General features: G+C 39.5%; 1 protein-coding gene across 1 annotated transcript; it reads right to left on the minus strand.

Annotated features, from left to right (window-relative positions):
- Window positions 1-437: 437 nt before the first annotated feature.
- On the minus strand, window positions 438-22,433 carry LOC117334975 (UPF0235 protein C15orf40 homolog). The gene is made up of 4 exons (XM_033894850.1): window positions 22,166-22,433; window positions 20,749-20,881; window positions 3,264-3,391; window positions 438-3,101 (listed from the first exon to the last, which is right to left on the minus strand). Exons 1-4 carry the CDS (start codon window positions 22,325-22,327, stop codon window positions 3,009-3,011), a joined length of 516 nt encoding a protein of 171 aa, XP_033750741.1. The 5' UTR covers window positions 22,328-22,433; the 3' UTR covers window positions 438-3,008.
- Window positions 22,434-22,496: the final 63 nt, after the last annotated feature.

Consider the following 22,496-nt stretch of genomic DNA (forward strand, 5'->3'; position numbering starts at 1 on the left):
CTCTGATGTCATGCACATGAACTAGTCGGACGTCATGGAAACATTTCTGTTTATCAAACAGGGACTGGACAAATTGAATGACACTTTAACACAACAAACTTTCGAGGCGCCATTGCGCCAGAATATAGACAAACAGAATCTCAATCTTCGAAAATTCACAAAGGAACATCGCAAAGACATTGAAACGTTCATGTTGTGGTGCGGATCACAATACGATTAGTTGTGGCAGTGGTCAGTCATAACATGTATATAGCCTATTCATGGAACAGAAAGGTTGAACAATGTTACTGTTAGTAAGCCTGACACGTGACAGAAAACTAAGAAACCTGATACCAGGTGAGGGTGTGTTAATGTGTTCAGCACATACAGTTCTTTTTATGAAATATAATACATATTGTTGTATATAAAGTACTAATTGATTTGCATATACATAAGTGAAATCCACAGCCACTTTATTAGCCAGTGCACAATATATAAGTCAATTTGCTAATACAGCACGTACATTCTTTTACGAAACATATTGGATATTGTTGTATATGAAGTAATACATGTACCTGACTTGTACATAACAGTTAAACCCATTGCCTCTAAATTAGACAGTGTACAATGTATAAGTCAAATTGCTAACCACATATTGTAAGAGATTTTACACTTTATTATTTGTGTTTGTTAAATGTTAAAAACATTTTCTCTAGCGGATTTATTTGACAAACAAATATTTTATTTTATCTATAAATAATTCGCCCACTAATTGGCTGAATAAGTGTGACTCCCAATGATGTCATTGCAGTGGTAATAAGCGATTGGCTTTTTCAAAGTTTCTACTAAGGGCTACCCCCTCACCAAATGCCGCCTTTACATTGGTAGTGCTGCACGTTACCATACATTAACTTGTTATTTTACGACGTTTATCTGATCCTGATGTAACTGCAAGCACATTATCAAATGAAAAAATAAGCACATTTAACTGCAATCGAGAGTAATAAACGATACAAGGTCAATATGTCAAGGAAACCAACATTTTCACGTTAAAAGCCGGTCAAGATGCACTGGCGATCGTGACGGAGCATCCCAAAGGACAGACATACCTTTCACAGTCAACATGTATCTGATATTATGGCGAATGGGTGTCCTCTTGTGCGAGGGACAATTTATGTCTCGTGACACATGTAATATGCTTTTACGAATAAAATTTATGTTGAACCTTAAAAGTAGAGTATCCAATGTGTAGATTGTTTTATAAAAACACTCCTTCAGGCAGGGACAAATGATTAGGATCTAACAATGTTAGTGATTGGATTTCACAATTTTAAGGTGCATAATTTTTCCGAATGTCATCAATGGTACAGATATTATGTAGTTTAGCGGGAGCCTGCATACTGATTATAAGCTAATTGTATAGATTTTCTTAAACTAATGAATGGGCTAGGTAGAATGTTCTTCTAAAGATTGCTATGTCAGGGTACACACTTTCCTTATGGGAAAGATGTTAACTTCTGTTAGATCAGTAATTCCAGGGTTTCCAAGCCCAATGGCAATATGCTATTGTAAATATATTTCTCGGGCTGGGAATTACTTCACTAGAACGGGAATAACCGTAGACCAGACTGCGAATTACTACACTGGAACGGGAACAATCGGGGTCCAACCTGAGAATTACTAGATCGGAACGGGAACAATCGGAGTCCAACCTGAGAATTACTAGATCGGAACGGGAACAATCGGAGTCCAACCTGAGAATTACTAGATCGGAACGGGAACAATCGGAGTCCAAACTGAGAATTACTAGATCGGAACGGGAACAATCGGAGTCCAACCTGAGAATTACTAGATCGGAACGGGAACAATCGGAGTCCAGACTGAGAATTACTAGATCGGAACGGGAACAATCGGAGTCCAGACTGAGAATTACTAGATCGGAACGGGAACAATCGGAGTCCAACCTGAGAATTACTAGATCGGAACGGGAACAATCGGAGTCCAAACTGAGAATTACTAGATCGGAACGGGAACAATCGGAGTCCAACCTGGGAATTACTAGATCGGAACGGGAACAATCGGAGTCCAAACTGAGAATTACTAGATCGGAACGGGAACAATCGGAGTCCAAACTGAGAATTACTAGATCGGAACGGGAACAATCGGAGTCCAGACTGAGAATTACTAGATCGGAACGGGAACAATCGGAGTCCAACCTGAGAATTACTAGATCGGAACGGGAACAATCGGAGTCCAAACTGAGAATTACTAGATCGGAACGGGAACAATCGGAGTCCAACCTGGGAATTACTAGATCGGAACGGGAACAATCGGAGTCCAAACTGAGAATTACTAGATCGGAACGGGAACAATCGGAGTCCAAACTGAGAATTACTAGATCGGAACGGGAACAATCGGAGTCCAAACTGAGAATTACTAGATCGGAACGGGAACAATCGGAGTCCAAACTGAGAATTACTAGATCGGAACGGGAACAATCGGAGTCCAACCTGGGAATTACTAGATCGGAACGGGAACAATCGGAGTCCAAACTGAGAATTACTAGATCGGAACGGGAACAATCGGAGTCCAAACTGAGAATTACTAGATCGGAACGGGAACAATCGGAGTCCAGACTGAGAATTACTAGATCGGAACGGGAACAATCGGAGTCCAAACTGAGAATTACTAGATCGGAACGGGAACAATCGGAGTCCAACCTGGGAATTACTAGATCGGAACGGGAACAATCGGAGTCCAACCTGGGAATTACTAGATCGACACAAAACGAATCCCAGACTTTGAGTTCTCTCTGTAGTCTTTAGAGTCTTTTAGCGATTAACAACCGCCAAACACTTCTATATATGAGATTAACACAATGGTGTAAAACTGATGTAGCACCTTGAGATGACAAATGTTTTAAAAATTGGAGCCACAAAATCGCAGACAATTGCTGTCACGGGACACTGATTTGTAGTACACAGGCATCATGTATGAATACACATTATCTCTCCACAAGGATAACTGCGTCATCCAACGTCCACTTGGGAGTATAGTTTTTCCAGTACCGACTGCCTGTCCATCCCACTGACCAGGATCATCTTCTGTCTGGATCTGGAGCCCTGTAACAGACATTTAAAAAATTGTTAAGGCCATGCATATGTAAAACGCGTACAAGACTGTGAGAAAAAACACGTGTCTGAGGTCGATGCGTCTCTAACAAAAAACTTTTTTGGAAATTACCACCTATGCATCTGTATATATGGCACGAGTCTCTTTATCACCTTATCCAAAGAAACGTCTGATTTCCTGACACCTAGCACCTTGGACAGGTATTTCACTAATGCTATGTTCGCTTCTCCGTCGACAGGTGGCGCTGATATTTGTACCCCTACTCCTTCCTCTCCAACACCTGTAACATGTGAAAGCGAAATGTATCCATCACAGCACACGCACATGCGCTGTTCACTATATATCACCGACCTTACAATAAAAGATACAATATACACAACTTTTTATCTTGCATATTATATTTTAACACGTACACCTGCTAAATAAAAACAGCATATGTTTATAATTCAAATCAATTTAATTTTCACACAAAAAACTCAATTATATACAGCTATTATATTTTTCAGTCTTTCAACAATTCGAAAGCAAAACGATCACCGCAACATGTACGCGTGTAAAGGTGAGAACAATACACTTCAGGTAGATAGGAATTTCCCATTCCCGAGAGATCGCTAGTTCGAGGACGGCCTACCTCGATGGTCAACTATTTACTGTAGTCAGACGGTTCAACAATAACCAGTCACTGCCGTAATGGCAGTCGCCTCCGACATTGTATTGCGATCATTTAACTGTGCAATATCGGTAAACATGTTTAATAACGTAAAACACACAACTCATGACCTGTTTTAATGACAAACTGTTCTCAGTTGCAACTCTCACGGTTCTTGCAACTCTCACGGCGACCGGTGCCCTCTCTGTGTAACTTACAAGTACATGTACCAGAAACGGAACTTGCAACTCTCACGGACTTGCAAATTACACGCTACACCATGCGTCTAAACGGTAACGCATGCGCAAACGAGAAGTAGTTGCTATAGTCGGGCCAAGTAGTTGAGCAAGGTCGACTAGACATGCGCATTGTAACTTCGTGTTTCCAGGGACATACATGGTGTTTCTTTATACATGCGCATTAGATGTAACAAAAGTGAGTTCGTTTCTACAATAGCTAGACCACAGTCACTTTAAGTAGACACACGAAGTAGGACGATATTGTTCTGTTCGAGGATGAAACCCTGTGAGCGAGTGAGTGCTGAATAGAGTGGTAGGGCGAACGGTCAAGGAGTTATACAAAATGAGCGTCTCTCGATTCGCTCTTGTCACTAGTACGTGCATGTATGTTCTGATAAAATACAGTATCGCGACGAATCTCATTTTTGCTTCTGTGATAACGCCCGAAAAGAAACAACGAAAAATATTGTCGTTTTATTTGATGTCTTTAGGATGTTTCATAACAGGTTTTTATCTATTCGTTTGTTGACAGATGCACCTTAAGATATCAAAATTCAATTAATTTCCGTATAAAAATGAGACTTGGGGAGGTTTTGTCTTAAAAAAAACATGCCGATACGTTTATTTGATCCTACTTGGAATTCACATGATGACGATGAAACATTTACGATACCATGTGAATTGTAATATGACGATTTCTCAGTCCCTACATGTACAGACTGTACGCTAAGGTACATACACTCGTACTTCGCCTCTTTGTGGATCAAAACTCTGTCATGTGGCATATATCCGTCCATTCTCCGTGGCCATGAGCATCGACTGCGCATGCCATGAACTGCAAGAAATGGTATTTCATCGTATGTAAACAGAACCAATTCAACAATATCAAAACGCATTGAAAACCTGTGTGACCAACGCAATTTTTTTCTCTAATTCTCTAATCACATATCTGAAAATCTGGCCGAATTTAGAAATGATTTTCGCTTTGAAAAATGATTTGTTCATTAGGCATATAAAGTAATAATCAAGAAAAATGCTATTCCACGCCAGGGTTTTTGCAGACTGAAGCAGGAAGTTCAAACGCATTTTCTTCACTTCCGCAGAAAATTCTACATCAATTCAATATCGACGACGAGCAATGAAAGCCACATACTCACAAAGAAATATATATTAATGTTGACCTCTTGACATTTTGACCTCTTGACAGTTTTTAGACTTAATATATATCAATCAAATTATCCCGAATCCAAAATTGGAGGGAAATGTATATTTATGAAAGTATACGGGAAATTCCCAATAATAATAACTGGGTCCGACGGACCAACTTTCTGTGCAAATTAGTCCCACAATACAACGGGCGGGTTATCTGTCAACACAAAATGGCGGACCGCCGAAAGCCGTGGTCCTGCAAAAATGCAGACAGATTCTGCCTAAAAGAAACGTAAAAGGGACTGGAATCATCAAAACATTCCTTAGGAAAAGAATTGATTCGTTGGAATTTATCAAGAGAAGGAAAAAAATAGACCCGAATTCCGACTTTGCCGGACGTGTATTGGATTGCTACATAGTTAGCTTGATCCGTATTTCTTAATTTAACGATGTTTTGATGTACCCATATTGATTTATTTCAAAATTAAGTATTTAGCTGTATGTTTATTTATATTGATCAGTTATAACGAGAATATTTTGCTAATATGTTTAAATGAAAGCATTAATTGACAAGTTAACGTGTACTCGATATGTAAACAGCCATGTGTGAAGTTAATGTGTAGTGTATGTTTTTTGTAGCCTCGTTCTCGGCTCCGTGACGAATCTCACGATAAAAATAAATGCGGCGAGTTATTTTTATACATTGATGTTGCAAGGATTCCCCCGTTCATGCGTCCAGTCCAGTGGCCATTTCAATGTAAGGAGAGCGTGAATGAGCATCTTGGATTGCTCACACACCAGACACACGCCAGTAACTATCAGTGTAACAGACACAGGTCAGTAACTATCAGTGTAACAGACACACGTCAGTAACTATCAGTGTAACAGACACACGCCAGTAACTATCAGTGTAACAGACACAGGTCAGTAACTATCAGTGTAACAGACACACGTCAGTAACTATCAGTGTAACAGACACACGCCAGTAACTATCAGTGTAACAGACACACCAGACACACGCCAGTAACTATCAGTGTAACAGACACACGTCAGTAACTATCAGTGTAACAGACACACGCCAGTAACTATCAGTGTAACAGACACACGACTGTAACTATCAGTGTAACAGACACACGACTGTAACTATCAGTGTAACAGACACACGCCAGTAACTATCAGTGTAACAGACACACGCCAGTAATTATCAGTGTAACAGACACACGACTGTAACTATCAGTGTAACAGACACACGTCAGTAACTATCAGTGTAACAGACACACGCCAGTAACTATCAGTGTAACAGACACACGACTGTAACTATCAGTGTAACAGACACACGCCAGTAATTATCAGTGTAACAGACACACGCCAGTAACTATCAGTGTAACAGACACACGCCAGTAATTATCAGTGTAACAGACACACGACTGTAACTATCAGTGTAACAGACACACGCCAGTAACTATCAGTGTGACAGACACACGGCAGTAACTATCAGTGTAACAGACACACGCCAGTAATTATCAGTGTAACAGACACACGACTGTAACTATCAGTGTAACAGACACACGGCTGTAACTATCAGTGTAACAGACACACCAGACACACGCCAGTAACTATCAGTGTAACAGACACACGCCAGTAACTATCAGTGTAACAGACACACGCCAGTAACTATCAGTGTAACAGACACACGCCAGTAACTATCAGTGTAACAGACACACGACTGTAACTGTCAGTGTAACAGACACACGGCTGTAACTATCAGTGTAACAGACACACGCCAGTAACTATCAGTGTAACAGACACACGCCAGTAACTAACAGTGTAACAGACACACGGCTGTAACTATCAGTGTAACAGACATACGCCAGTAACTATCAGTGTAACAGACACACGCCAGTAACTATCAGTGTCACAGACACACGCCAGTAACTATCAGTGTAACAGACACACGACTGTAACTGTCAGTGTAACAGACACACGACTGTAACTGTCAGTGTAACAGACACACGGCTGTAACTATCAGTGTAACAGACACACCAGACACACGCCAGTAACTATCAGTGTAACAGACACACGCCAGTAACTATCAGTGTAACAGACACACGCCAGTAACTATCAGTGTAACAGACACACGCCAGTAACTATCAGTGTAACAGACAAACGACTGTAACTGTCAGTGTAACAGACACACGGCTGTAACTATCAGTGTAACAGACACACGCCAGTAACTATCAGTGTAACAGACACACGCCAGTAACTAACAGTGTAACAGACACACGGCTGTAACTATCAGTGTAACAGACACACGCCAGTAACTATCAGTGTAACAGACACACCAGACACACGCCAGTAACTATCAGTGTAACAGACACACGCCAGTAACTATCAGTGTAACAGACACACCAGACACACGCCAGTAACTATCAGTGTAACAGACACACCAGACACACGCCAGTAACTATCAGTGTAACAGACACACGCCAGTAACTATCAGTGTATCAGACACACGCCAGTTACTATCAGTGTAACAGACACACGCCAGTAACTAACAGTGTAACAGACACACGCCAATAACTATCAGTGTATCAGACACACCAGACACACGCCAGTAACTATCAGTGTATCAGACACACCAGACACACGCCAGTAACTAACAGTGTAACAGACACACGCCAGTAACTATCAGTGTAACAGACACACGACTGTAACTACCAGTGTAACAGACACACGCCAGTAACTATTGTAACAGACACACGACTGTAACTATCAGTGTAACAGACACACGCCAGTAACTATCAGTGTAACAGACACACGCCAGTAACTATCAGTGTAACAGACACACGCCAGTAACTTTCAGTGTAACAGACACACGCCAGTAACTATCAGTGTAACAGACACACGCCAGTAACTATCAGTGTAACAGACACACGCCAGTAACTATCAGTGTAACAGACACACGACTGTAACTATCAGTGTAACAGACACACGGTTGTAACTATCAGTGTAACAGACACACGGCAGTAACTATCAGTGTAACAGACACACGCCATAACTATCAGTGTAACAGACACACGCCAGTAACTATCAGTGTAACAGACACACGGTTGTAACTATCAGTGTAACAGACACACGGCAGTAACTATCAGTGTAACAGACACACGCCAGTAACTATCAGTGTAACAGACACACGGTTGTAACTATCAGTGTAACAGACACACGCCAGTAACTATCAGTGTAACAGACACACGCCAGTAACTATCAGTGTAACAGACACACGCCAGTAACTATCAGTGTAACAGACACACGCCAGTAACTAACAGTGTAACAGACACACGCCAGTAACTATTAGTGTAACAGACACACGCCAGTAACTATCAGTGTCACAGACACACGGTTGTAACTATCAGTGTCACAGACACACGACTGTAACTATCAGTGTAACAGACACACCAGACACACGCCAGTAACTATCAGTGTAACAGACACACGCCAGTAACTATCAGTGTAACAGACACACGACTGTAACTATCAGTGTAACAGACACACGCCAGTAACTATCAGTGTAACAGACACACGACTGTAACTATCAGTGTAACAGACACACGCCAGTAACTATCAGTGTAACAGACACACGCCAGTAACTAACAGTGTAACAGACACACGCCAGTAACTATCAGTGTAACAGACACACGCCAGTAACTAACAGTGTAACAGACACACCAGACACACGCCAGTAACTATCAGTGTAACAGACACACGACTGTAACTATCAGTGTAACAGACACACGACTGTAACTATCAGTGTAACAGACACACGACTGTAACTATCAGTGTAACAGACACACGCCATAACTATCAGTGTAACAGACACACGACTGTAACTATCAGTGTAACAGACACACGCCATAACTATCAGTGTAACAGACACACGCCATAACTATCAGTGTAACAGACACACGCCAGTAACTAACAGTGTAACAGACACACCAGACACACGCCAGTAATTATCAGTGTAACAGACACACGCCAGTAACTATCAGTGTAACAGACACACGACTGCAACTATCAGTGTAACAGACACACGCCAGTAACTGTCAGTGTAACAGACACACCAGACACACGACTGTAACTATCAGTGTAACAGACACACGCCAGTAACTATCAGTGTAACAGACACACGCCAGTAACTATCAGTGTAACAGTCACACGCCAGTAACTATCAGTGTAACAGACACACGCCAATAACTATCAGTGTAACAGACACACGACTGTAACTATCAGTGTAACAGACACACGCCAGTAACTATCAGTGTAACAGACACACGACTGTAACTATCAGTGTAACAGACACACGCCAGTAACTGTCAGTGTAACAGACACACGATTGTAACTATCAGTGTAACAGACACACGCCAATAACTATCAGTGTAACAGACACACCAGACACACGCCAGTAACTATCAGTGTAACAGTCACACGCCAGTAACTATCAGTGTAACAGACACACGCCAGTAACTATCAGTGTAACAGACACACGCCAGTAACTATCAGTGTCACAGACACACGCCAGTAACTTTCAGTGTAACAGACACACGCCAGTAACTATCAGTGTAACAGACACACGCCAGTAACTATCAGTGTAACAGACACACGCCAGTAACTATCAGTGTAACAGACACACGACTGTAACTATCAGTGTAACAGACACACGACTGTAACTATCAGTGTAACAGACACACGCCAGTAACTATCAGTGTAACAGACACACGCCATAACTATCAGTGTAACAGACACACGACTGTAACTATCAGTGTAACAGACACACGACTGTAACTATCAGTGTAACAGACACACGACTGTAACTATCAGTGTAACAGACACACGCCATAACTATCAGTGTAACAGACACACGACTGTAACTATCAGTGTAACAGACACACGCCATAACTATCAGTGTAACAGTCACACGCCAGTAACTATCAGTGTAACAGACACACGCCAGTAACTATCAGTGTAACAGACAGACACAGTGACCAGCTATTAAATGTAACCACAAATCGTTAAACTTATGTGTAGCCAATAAAACAATTTCCCCTGGTAACACTAGACAAGTGAAATCCCATCAAAAAACCCGAAACGGTTCAAACTGAATTCCTTTGTGAGGGAACAGGATACCTAAATTTCTCAAAAGATAAACTGGAGGCAATAAATTATCGCCAATATTGTACGCCTCGTTCACAAAGAAGCTGTATATTACAATTTGGATCATTGAGCAATATTTCATAACGAAGTGTGTGTGTGTCGGAATCACTCATTTAACAAGATTAATCTTATCGGATAACTGACGTATGGGAGGTGCCTCTGTTCTCCCGTCTGTCCCCGGTGACTAGGAACCACGGTAAACATTGCCTCGACCCGAGTTAGCGCCTCCATCGCTTTACCATAAATCACAGACACTAATTTGTTTAGCTGTAAATAGGCTAAGCCTCGCCGATTCATGTTCCGTACATTACTCATTTTGTTCATAATAGCAAAGAATAAAAAAAATATCACTAAATATTGAAATCCTATAGATGGAAAATCGATGCATCTTCATAGGTTTAATTATTTTTATATCTTTCAAAATTTTCATTTACAGGCAAGAATGTTCCTAAAACGACCAAATTACGATATATTCACTTCATAAACAAGAGAAATTCTCTTATTTCCAAATCAATATTTTAAAGTAATATATTCCTTTTAGATTTTCGAACTTAACCTGAAAAATTATATGATCATCAAGCACACTATGTAATTTTTGTAATCTGAAATTGTATGGCTGAAACAGCAACCAGCGAAAAGCAAAGCTACCTGATTTACAAAGGTTTAACTTCGGGATAATGGAATTTTGTAGAATTACTTTGCAAGAGTGGTCCTTCCTGTAAGTTTGTCATCTTATTTCAAACATTTCGCTTTTTAATAGATTGAATTATCCGGAAGAAAGTAAATTTCCTAACTAAAAGAAATGTATTATACTTTCAAAAATAACTAATTTACAGGCAATATTCTCCATACCTTTCTGATCAGTGTTTGATAGTGTAATACGGTACTCTCTAGTTCCTGGTAAAATATACCATACAATAAGTAACTTTACACAGAAAAAAAATTATTTTCTTAATTAAGGATTTTATTGACATTTCATTCCTCACAACTCCACAGAATAATCCACTCCTACTCACGTGACACTGGTCGTAGCCTATAAAAACCAAAACACTTAAACCATCCCAGACAATTACGCCAGCTTGTAACCGAAACAGTTTGGATTTCTTTATTCTGCATTCCCTGGAGAAATTAGTATGCACCTCTACCAGCCAATCAAAAGCGACGTAACAATCAAGGAAGTCATTTTGTCGAGAAATGGAAAATGCACATGTAGCGTAAAACGGCCATTACAAACTATTTCTTCCCAAGTGTTTTGCATGTATGACAGTGTTATAGTCGATGACGTCATGACACCAAGACAAGGAAGAGAAATGCAACAATATAAAGGAGTAATCCATAGACCAGGACAAAGAGTTAAAAGTGTTATGGAATGTCTAGAGGTTACAAAACAGTGTCACCAAATAACTCAGACTGGAGTAAAGGTAACAGAAGAGGAAGCTGGTAGACCAATTCAGGTAAACTTTGAAACGGAGACTTACACTGAAACAATCGCATGGAGACTTAAAGACACTGATTCCAACGTACTAACAACCCTAGGTACATAGCACAGGCTACGACGAAGGAAGAAGACAAACATACAAACATATAAGGAGATGAGAGCAGAGACCTCCCGGAAATTACAGACGACGCCACTACAACGAAGGGTTAGGGTTAGGCAACAGAGATGTAGAGTCTAAATATAAAATCTTCTGTAATATCTAAACCTAAATTTATGCATAGGAATATCCCGAGAAGTTCACTACAAAACAACTCCAAGAAACCATGTGATAGAAATATTATAACAGCAATCGAAAATAAGCATAGATGTTGGTAGAGATATATGGAGACAAAATCAGGGTAGAAATACAATAGATATACAAAAGCAAGGGTCAAAGTCAATTCCCTCATCAAGAGTAACAAAAAGAAGATATAAAAAGTCGACAGCGAAAGAAGTCTAAAAGACAAATCCCAAACTGCCAAAGGTGGTGTATACCGGTGTATACCGGAACTAGAAGTAAAAGATGGAGTGAGGAATGCAGACGGATAAGGAAGAATATGACACATGTTCTCGCAGACTTTCAGGAACGAACCATCAGATGAATTCCAAGGTTATGCGAAAGGGAAATCAAAAGTGGCTTTGCGAACAAGAAAATTCCAGATGAAGAAACACTTAAAGTGCTATTGAATTTACAGTAGTAAAATTCACCTGAGCCAAATTAAATGCATCCTGGAGAACTGAGACAACTGCAGAAATATTGACAAAATCCCTCTATATTTTATTCAACCAATCGCTAATACAGAGGGGAATACATTAAGCTTGGGAAAGAGGACAAATAACGACAATACACAGGAAATTATCGCCCAGTCAGTCAGCTTAACCACTGTCACAAGCAGAATAATGGAAAATCTCATCCGATCCAGGTAAACGGAACATCTAAAAAAAAAACAAAAATATTGGGAATTTCTAAAGCAGTACGTGTCCCCTACCGACCACCACTTAAAATAGCAATAGTGACCTTGACATTGACAATATCCCTGCAACTCGAACTTTTACGAGATATAATGGTCCTTTATCACTGTATTCAGTTTCATGAATGTCCTCGAGGAATGAAGCTGCTAGAGCGCTGATAATCTTTGTCGTACATACGTACTTTCGTACGTGCATGCGTACTAGTAAGACGGGCGGTGAGGAAACATAACGTACGTACATGCGTACTAGTAAGACGGGCGGTGAGGAAACATAACGTTCCCTCCATTTCACCGGTAAGGCACTCATAATAACCTTTCCATCCAGACACATATAAAGATATGACTATAAGTAAAATATGAGTGAAGATCCCCACAAAGATACCAAGAACGAACGAGTGAAAGTGGCACTCCCTAAAGCTGGAGAAGAGACGGATCTCTGGATAATAACAGATGATGAACTGATGATTTTAAGGCAAATAAAAGAATAGGACTAATTAGGAGATCTAGATAACACAATATTCTGTCTGCTCGTTAAGGCCTTAGTCAGACCAGATTTAGAGTAAGGAGCGGAAAGACATCGATAAGCTGGAGAGCTTTCAAAGATGGGCAACTAAACAAATACCAAGGATGGAAGACGAAAGGCTCGGGCATTTAAAATTTCCAACATTACTATTCAGAAAACAAAGGGGGTGACCTGATTCAAGGCTTCAATATAACACACAACCTGTATGATCCGATAGACTCAGAAAAGTTCTTAATGTTGAATTCTAGCAAAAGAACAAAAGATCATGAATATATTGTTAAAGAGCGTAGCAGATTAGATATATACAAAAGTCATCATTTACACAAGGAGTGGTACACAGCTTGTGAGACACTATCAAAGGTGTCACTGTCTGACAGAACATGAAACAGGTAGATAGTACTGCTGTATATAGTGCTTTATAGAGAATAGGGAGATTTAATAAGTATTAAAAGTTGTAACATTGAATGTTTCATCTAATTATAAGCAGGGCGATCATATCCACAATCAAATGTACTATTTTTGGGTTTGTATAGTTGTAGTGGATTTAGATGTTGTAAATGCCTTTGCAAACAAGTACTGTATGTGCATTAGTGACCTTTGTAAACAGTGGTTTGAAATTGGGTTCATTTGTATAGACAATGTTTATGCTGGTACACCTGAAAGGCGCGTGATGCTATATGTAAGTATCATATAGTAAGTATCATATAATGCTTACTAAAGCATGTTTTAAGTGAAATGAATGTTGACCCTTACAGCAGATGGTTTTTTTTTTGTGCAGTTAAATAAAATGTCATGTAAATAGTGACTGGTGTCCCGTGGTCTGTTTCGTCGGCACACCTGGCTGTCACTTTGGACAATACTGTCTAGAATTTGGGAATTGGCCAATCAACGGTTGTCACGCTTCTGGTCGTCCCTATACATACATTTAAAAAGTCCAATCACTTAATCACACCAAGTTAATAATATACATCATTCCACCGCTTCAAGTGAACTTTTCGAACATGGCGGCATTGGTTGTAAAACGTACGGAATGTGTGTATCAAACGGAACAAATATAAAGTACAAAGAAAATAGCTTTTCGTTTGTTTTTGTTCTATATCCTTTTTGTATTTACCGGGCCGACATTTTCAATCCAAGTTGTTACCGGAACGAAGCCTTGAATGTAAATTAATTGTGTGTCTTTGAGTCCTATTTTTGTGGATTTAACATCTTACATTGTTGGAGTAACCTACCATCTGCTGCACGTTAAAAGACGTATACAGAAATCGAACCTAGAATCCTTTTTGTTGACTCTATTGAGTAGGGTGACACTGGAACACCCAAAAAATAGACTCGATAGACTTAAGGCAAACATATATCTATATTAACAATGTAACTACAAGGCCGACTTCAATCAGAATATCAATATATATCCAATGTTACTCCAAGGCCGAGGAGAACAATGATCTGGATATACAGGTGTAAGAACCTGAGATCAGAACACGTCTATATTTTTATATATGTCATTCCACGCCTACCGAGACTGCTCTTCGAACGTCGGATAAGGTTAACGGAAAGGTTGGCCTTAAAATATTTTCTGTGTCAAACGGAGCATTTTTTTTCAGTTCATTAAGATTGGGTCTCGTTCTTTCCATGTTACTCCACTAACACCAATACTTAGCAAAACACAACCAGGACATAGGAGTCGGAACGTAAAACTTACAAAATAACAGTGTTACCACTGAAATACTGTTTGTTTGTTCGTTTGTTCTTTTGTTTGTTCGCGTTGTTGCAGAGCGGCGCGTGACAGGACCATCAATGTGTCATCACATTTAAGATCTAACCAATCCTCAGTCAGTATCTGACTTTTCAGATCCAAATCAAATTTTATCGGAATACTGTAGCACTAGTGACTGTCTACGTCACAAAGTGCTGTAGCACTATACAGTCGACAAAGATTCGCGCCAGGACAAGGAGACAAACATTCACTACACTACATGCATCTTACACTGGTGCATATGATAAAAGCTGTTGATAGGAAGTTGAACAATACAAAACAAACACAAGTAGTACATCACAAAGATCACAAGTAGGCATGATTTAGTTTCTATTCAACCTATATTATCTGCAAATTAGCATCTACAGAGATATTAGTAGTCAGCGAACACATTGGTTTTCAAAGAATTTTGTACTGCAATAACATTTTCAGTACGAAATAAACCTGCTTTACCACCGGGTGATACCGGAAGTTACGAATCCGACGGGGAGTATATACAAATCCGACGGGGAGTATCTACCCGAAGGGCGTAAGGACATGGCTGGAGTATGTTTTATTGTGATACATGGCATTTTGATATACTATCGGAAATATGATGGTACTCACGGAATTCTACGCTATTTCCTTTATACACATCAGTAATTCGTTAATCTCATAAACTTGCCGTGTTTGATTGATGCTCAATATTATCCGGCTGCCCTACTGTCAAACGACGAATTTGCTATGATTTTTGTCAAAAATACCCAATAATCGCGATCAAAACACAATGGACAGAGTTTTGGCATTAAACATTGACTACAATAAACTATTAGTAATCAACAATTCGTTTGGATTACAGCTATAAAGTACCTTAATTGGCAAATTATAATGGCACGAAAAATTCCGACGGTGAAAATCTCTCTCCAATATCTGAATCCGACGGGGAATATCAGTACACGAAGTCGCGACTGTGTGATACTTAAGCATTGAGCTTCTTTCATTTGGAAGTTATGGGCTGGTGAATGCCAACTGGACAAAGGCAAATTTAATGAAGCGCGCTAGCGCATCATGTTGAATTTGTCTTTATCCAGTTGGCATTCACCAGCCCATAACTTCCAAATGAAAGCAGTTCAATGCTTATACATTGTATTTACATTTGACAACGATTTGTAAAGACTATATCCTGGAATTGTGTTCCTACAATGAATGAACAAATTATTATCGTCAAAGACGGAACAGCCTTTTCAACAGTAATTTTTCGTTATCGCCGACGTGACAAGTATGACGTCACTATAGTAATAACGCCATAATAAATATTTGGAAGTTATGGACTCGTAACCTTCAGGCGTGTTCAGTGCTCAGTTTCCAAAATGTAATGAGTCTAACTGAAAACTGAATGGGTCCAGTTGCTATCGATCTTATGAAGCTCAGTTCCACTTATGATATTGTTCAGAATTAGCGAAACTGCCAACAAACGAAAAAACTGTATACAACAATTTGATGAATAAAGCTCCACGGGGCATTCGCATCTAACAGAAAATGTTTCTAACCTCCTCCGTAAGCCAAGTGAAATCATTTAAACCATACGTTAGATGTATTGTTGCGCTGTTCTACTCCCAGGAGCTACTTCCTCTCTCGGACGCATAAATGTCGTAGTATATATTGCAAAACAATTTACTGTTGGCTATTCTGGGAAACTTTGATTCAATCCTGTATGTAACGAATTACTGATATGTTGTATGTTCACGTGAAAATGTCCAATTGACAAATATCATATAAATGATAACAGGAATTGTACACCTCTGAGAAGCCAGGATTTTTCTGTATTAAACTTGTTTTCTCGTATCTATTTTGGAAATTGGATGTCGTGCCATAGCAGAAAATGGTGAACAATCATATGTCAATGTGCTCGTTTTCGAGCTATTGTTGATCAAATATAGAATACCAATTTATGTAACCCCTTACCAATGAATTTTGAAGTAGAGACTTTAATAATGTCAACACTTATTTTCTTTAATTTTCATGATAATGCCAGCACGTAAAAAGAGTTCGTTGTGGCTTCACGTGCCAAAAAAGGGTTAAATCTAATTTCGATAACTCCAAAACTTAAACGTTTTATTACGCCTACAAAAATACGCCTAAACATCAACGGGTAAGAAGTCCCTGGATCAAATGTAAAACACCAGAATATTCCGATAACTGGGTAAATCTAGAATTATCTGGAAATAATTGAAATCATGTGCCATATTGATAACAAATATTTGATATCTGAATGAAAATCAAATGAAAGCTTGTGTACTGATATTCCCCGTCGGATTCAGATATTGGAGAGAGATTTTCCCCATCGTCCCCGAGAGTGGATACCAAAGTTTAGGGGTACAACCAATGGAAAGGTCCTTGTACGGAATACTTGAACAACAGAACACGGCCAGAACCACAGGTTAGAACATCTTATCGGTAGTTAAACCCTTAATAGAAAAACTGGGGTAGACACTTCTGGAGTAGACCCTTAATAAAATATATGGCGTGGACCCTGGATAGAATAACTTGGGTAGACCCTGAATAGAATATCTGGGGTAGATCATGAATAGAATAACTTTGGTAGACCCTGGATAGAATATCTGGGGTAGACCCTGAATAGAATATCTGGGGTAGACCCTGAATAGAATATCTGGGGTAGACCCTGAATAGAACATCTGGGGTAGACCCTGAATAGAATATCTGGGGTAGACCCTGAATAGAACATCTGGGGTAGACCCTGAATAGAACATCTGGGGTAGACCCTGAATAGAACATCTGGGGTAGACCCTGAATAGAATATCTGGGGTAGACCCTGAATAGAACATCTGGGGTAGACCCTGAATAGAACATCTGGGGTAGACCCTGAATAGAACATCTGGGGTAGACCCTGAATAGAACATCTGGGGTAGACCCTGAATAGAATAACTTGGGTGGACCCTGGATAGAATAACTCGGGTAGACCCTGGATAGAATAACTCGGGTAGACCCTGGATAGAATAACTCGGGTGGACCCTGAATAGAATAACTTTGGTGGACCCTGAATAGAATAACTTTGGTGGACCCTGAATAGAATAACTCGGGTGGACCCTGAATAGAATAACTTGGGTAGACCCTGAATAGAATATCTGGGGTAGATCATGAATAGAATAACTTGGGTGGACCCTGAATAGAATATCATGGGATAGTCGAGTCAAGATTACGGGATGGTCAAGTCAGGATTACTGGATGGTCGAGTAAAGATTACGGGATAGTCGAGTCAAGATTACGGGATAGTCGAGATTACGGGATAGTCGAGTCAAGATTACGGGATAGTCGAGTCAAGATTACGGGATAGTCGAGATTACGGGATAGTCGAGTCAAGATTACGGGATAGTCGAGTCAAGATTACGGGATAGTCGAGATTACGGGATGGTCGAGTCAAGATTACGGGATAGTCGAGTCAAGATTACGGGATAGTCGAGTCAAGATTACGGGATAGTCGAGTCAAGATTACGGGATAGTCGAGTCAAGATTACGGGATAGTCGAGATTACGGGATAGTCGAGTCAAGATTACGGGATAGTCGAGTCAAGATTACGGGATAGTCGAGTCAAGATTACGGGATAGTCGAGTCAAGATTACGGGATAGTCGAGTCAAGATTACGGGATAGTCGAGTCAAGATTACGGGATAGTCGAGTCAAGATTACGGGATAGTCGAGTCAAGATTACGGGATAGTCGAGATTACGGGATAGTCGAGTCAAGATTACGGGATAGTCGAGTCAAGATTACGGGATAGTCGAGTCAAGATTACGGGATAGTCGAGTCAAGATTACGGGATAGTCGAGATTACGGGATAGTCGAGTCAAGATTACGGGATAGTCGAGTCAAGATTACGGGATAGTCGAGTCAAGATTACGGGATAGTCGAGTCAAGATTACGGGATAGTCGAGTCAAGATTACGGGATAGTCGAGTCAAGATTACGGGATAGTCGAGTCAAGATTACGGGATAGTCGAGTCAAGATTACGGGATAGTCGAGATTACGGGATAGTCGAGTCGAGATTACGGGATAGTCGAGTCAAGATTACGGGATAGTCGAGTCGAGATTACGGGATAGTCGAGTCAAGATTACGGGATGGTCGAGTCAGGATTATGGGATAGTCGAGTCAAGATTACGGGATAGTCGAGATTACGTGATGGTCGAGTCAAGATTACGGGACAGTCGTGTCAGGATTACGGGATGGTCGAGTCAAGATTACGGGATGGTCAAGTCAGGATTGCGGCATGGTCGAAACCAGATTACGGCATGATCAACACCGATTTTGAGAGATGGTGAGGATTCAGAGAACACATGTGCTTAGTAAATAACGAAATGCGACATGCCAGATTTATGAAGAAAGGACGAAAATAAACGGATATCGCCTGCTCACACTAATTAGGCCATCAGTGGGACTGTCAAGTCATCAGAAGAACCAAGGTCTGTGGCAGTCATTTGGGGATCGATGACCGATCTCAGAGGTCTGCGCCATGTAACAACGGACCGCATGAATCTCCTCCCCGACCTATATCTCATTATTAACTCTGTAAGAACAGCGAATGAAGCTGTCTGTTTGTCGCCATGACTTATATACCTCGAGTTCAAGGATACAATTTGAATGAGTTGACCACATACCTTGATAAAATCGTAACAATAAATTGAGGAGTATTTAGATGTCATATGACTGATGTTTCCTGGTTACAGATTGTAGATTATAGGCACATCCTGACGGGTTCTGATCACCTGACCCAGTAAAAGTTTTATATTCTTCACAATATCACGATAAAAATGGATTAGACATCGACGATAATAAAATAACGATTTGACGTTTCAAGGACGTTGGTGAAAATGGCGACCGTTACAATTAAGATTTGTGAGCGGAGAGATTTCATATCAAAAGTAAGATTGTTGGAAATTAAGGGTTAACAAAATGTATTTCGGCTGGGGAGGAGGTAGATATAGATAGAACACGTCCGGCTAATCTACACTTATATATTATGACAAACATCACAATGACATTAGTACCGATTAGGGAACTCTATATATATCTTAGATAATTTGCATCTTTGAGTCACTCTGGAAGACCACTGATGTTAATCTCTAGGTATACATTAATGGTGTATCTGAGGTAGAGGATGGAACATTCTGTACAAAGGCATTGAATCATCTGTAGTGTATATTACATGTACATTAAGTATACGACCAGTTCATACCGTTTATATATCCCAACAGGTTTGAGGTAGTGAACACAAAGCAATTTCAAATACAGGAGACTTTCCTTTGCTGTGCGTTATGTCAAAACCGAAATATTCACAAGTCATTTTGAATTATTTACAGTTCATTTCGTTTTAAGCTTCATAAATAGAAAAAAAATAGTTCTTACTAGTACATTAATTACATGTACAAATGTAGTTCATCACACCTCATCTTTATAACTGTGTTTGAATAATGGTTGGCTTAAATAGCTATATATCGTAAAACACAGGGGCTTAGCACACACATTCCCGATCTGAGGTCCATATATGTTCATTATATATGTGTATCATCACATAATACATGGTCACTTTTGTGTCGAATCCCTATGTAACAGACGGACGTCTCATTTCACTTACAAAGCGAGATAACTCTTACATCTTACTCAATGTATACCTGTGATTGCGTTAAATTTGGCTCCTGGTTTTGCCAATATTTTAATTGTGACGGTAGAATTAGGATTGGTGACAACAGCTCCTGAGTTATCTCCTCCTGGTGTTGCCGCACCAGCGACAGCAGATGACGTTCCCTGAAAATGAGGGCCGATACGTGTATGAAAGAACTACATGTACATAATCACTTTTGAAGAAAACAAAGTAATTCTAATTTTTATCATTTGTTAAATACCAGCATATAGTTCATTTTAGTATAAATACATTATTTTTAATATAATACTTTATTTTAATATATATTATATTAAAAATAAAGAATATGCCATGCAGGTAGACTGTCCCCCCGTCTTTAGAATCTTAAAATTATAAATAAAATTGAGCTTTATGATTTTGGTCCCTAGGATATGTCTGATTCTCTAAGTTTCAAACAAGGGGCAGATAACCTAGTATTAGAATTAAGCTTAGTAATTCTTAACCAAAAAAAACAACACTTATGGTCTGGTGGCCCAGTCTAGCAATGCAGGGTGAACTTCGTACGTACAATACAGAGTAGTTACCGTGTACTACCCGAGATGGACTCCTTGACAAAGTCGTCGTATATATTTGTTGCCGCTTGAATTTGTATCGTTATACGTGTGTAGATATAGACAATAGTAAAAAAATAAATACATATTTATCATCACATTCCCTTGCATTTTAAAACTAACAAGAAATATCTTTTTAAAAAGATAAACGGCATAGTTTTAATGCTGGTGGTTATAATGTAAAACTGCTGGTGAAATAAATTAACTAACTAGAAATGCTTTACAGCAGGAATAACAAAATTATATAATTTTGAATCATTTTTGGTGATTATAAGACTGCATTTGAATCAGGAATATGATTGTATTAATGTGTCATTTGTAAAGATACACCGACTAATTCAGCTTGCATTCAATCTTAACATTGTTTCGTTTTTAAATGCACTTCTGTATTTTGCATTTACCGCTGCATTGACCAATCACATACTTCATCTTGACCAGTAACGCCACTTGTCGCGTCATATCCGGGCCAAAAGAATATTATACATGTACGTCTATGCCGAAAAACGTTTTCACTCAGATAACAAATAAAAGGTTTCAGTATGAGTAATCAGTATCAATACAAAAAGCCACATTCATGTTTTTAATCTAAAGTTCATGTATACTGTTATGTAATACAAACAACAACATTCTTTATCCTAAAAATAAGTCTAACTAAATTTTATATCACCATGTGCATCACCCATATCACCAGAGACATACAAATGTATATGTCTCTGATATCACCTAACCTACTTTGAAAGACATTGATAAACATTTGAAGAAGAAAAAATAACGTTCTCTTTCAATGATTACATCAACATATAGTTATCATAGATTGTTAAAAGCATGCTTCTTTACCTTTTCGCCTTTCTTGTGTTTCTTTGGGGGCATATTACATGTGTTCGTTGAGGACAGGTTTCTGAATATTGAAACACAGGCGGATCCGGATTCTGTCTTATTCCGATTTGGCACTCTCTTGCAAATATTCTGAGCTAATCTGATGAGAAATAAATCGCTCATTTCATTGGTCACATTAAAAGCGCTTTTTTTTGTAAATAATTATTTAACTGACAAAAGCATGTGATCACAAACGTTCCCTAGAACAAGTTAAACGTGACATACTCTATCCGTTGTCTGATTCATATGTTAGTAAACATTAAGCTTTCCGGTAACGCCGACTTCTGTAATC

The sequence above is a fragment of the Pecten maximus genome, chromosome 9 (assembly GCF_902652985.1).
Source record: "Pecten maximus chromosome 9, xPecMax1.1, whole genome shotgun sequence".
Classification (NCBI taxonomy): Eukaryota; Metazoa; Mollusca; class Bivalvia; order Pectinida; family Pectinidae; genus Pecten; species Pecten maximus.

Coding starts and splice junctions, on each gene's coding strand:
- LOC117334975 (XM_033894850.1), bottom strand. CDS start 22,327: ATGAGCGATTTATTTCTCATCAGATTAGCTCAGAATATTTGCAAGAGA. Junction 20,882..22,165: donor AACACAAGAAAGGCGAAAAG/GTAAAGAAGCAT, acceptor CCTCATTTTCAG/GGAACGTCATCTGCTGTCGC. Junction 3,102..3,263: donor CAGACGTTTCTTTGGATAAG/GTGATAAAGAGA, acceptor TGTCTGTTACAG/GGCTCCAGATCCAGACAGAA.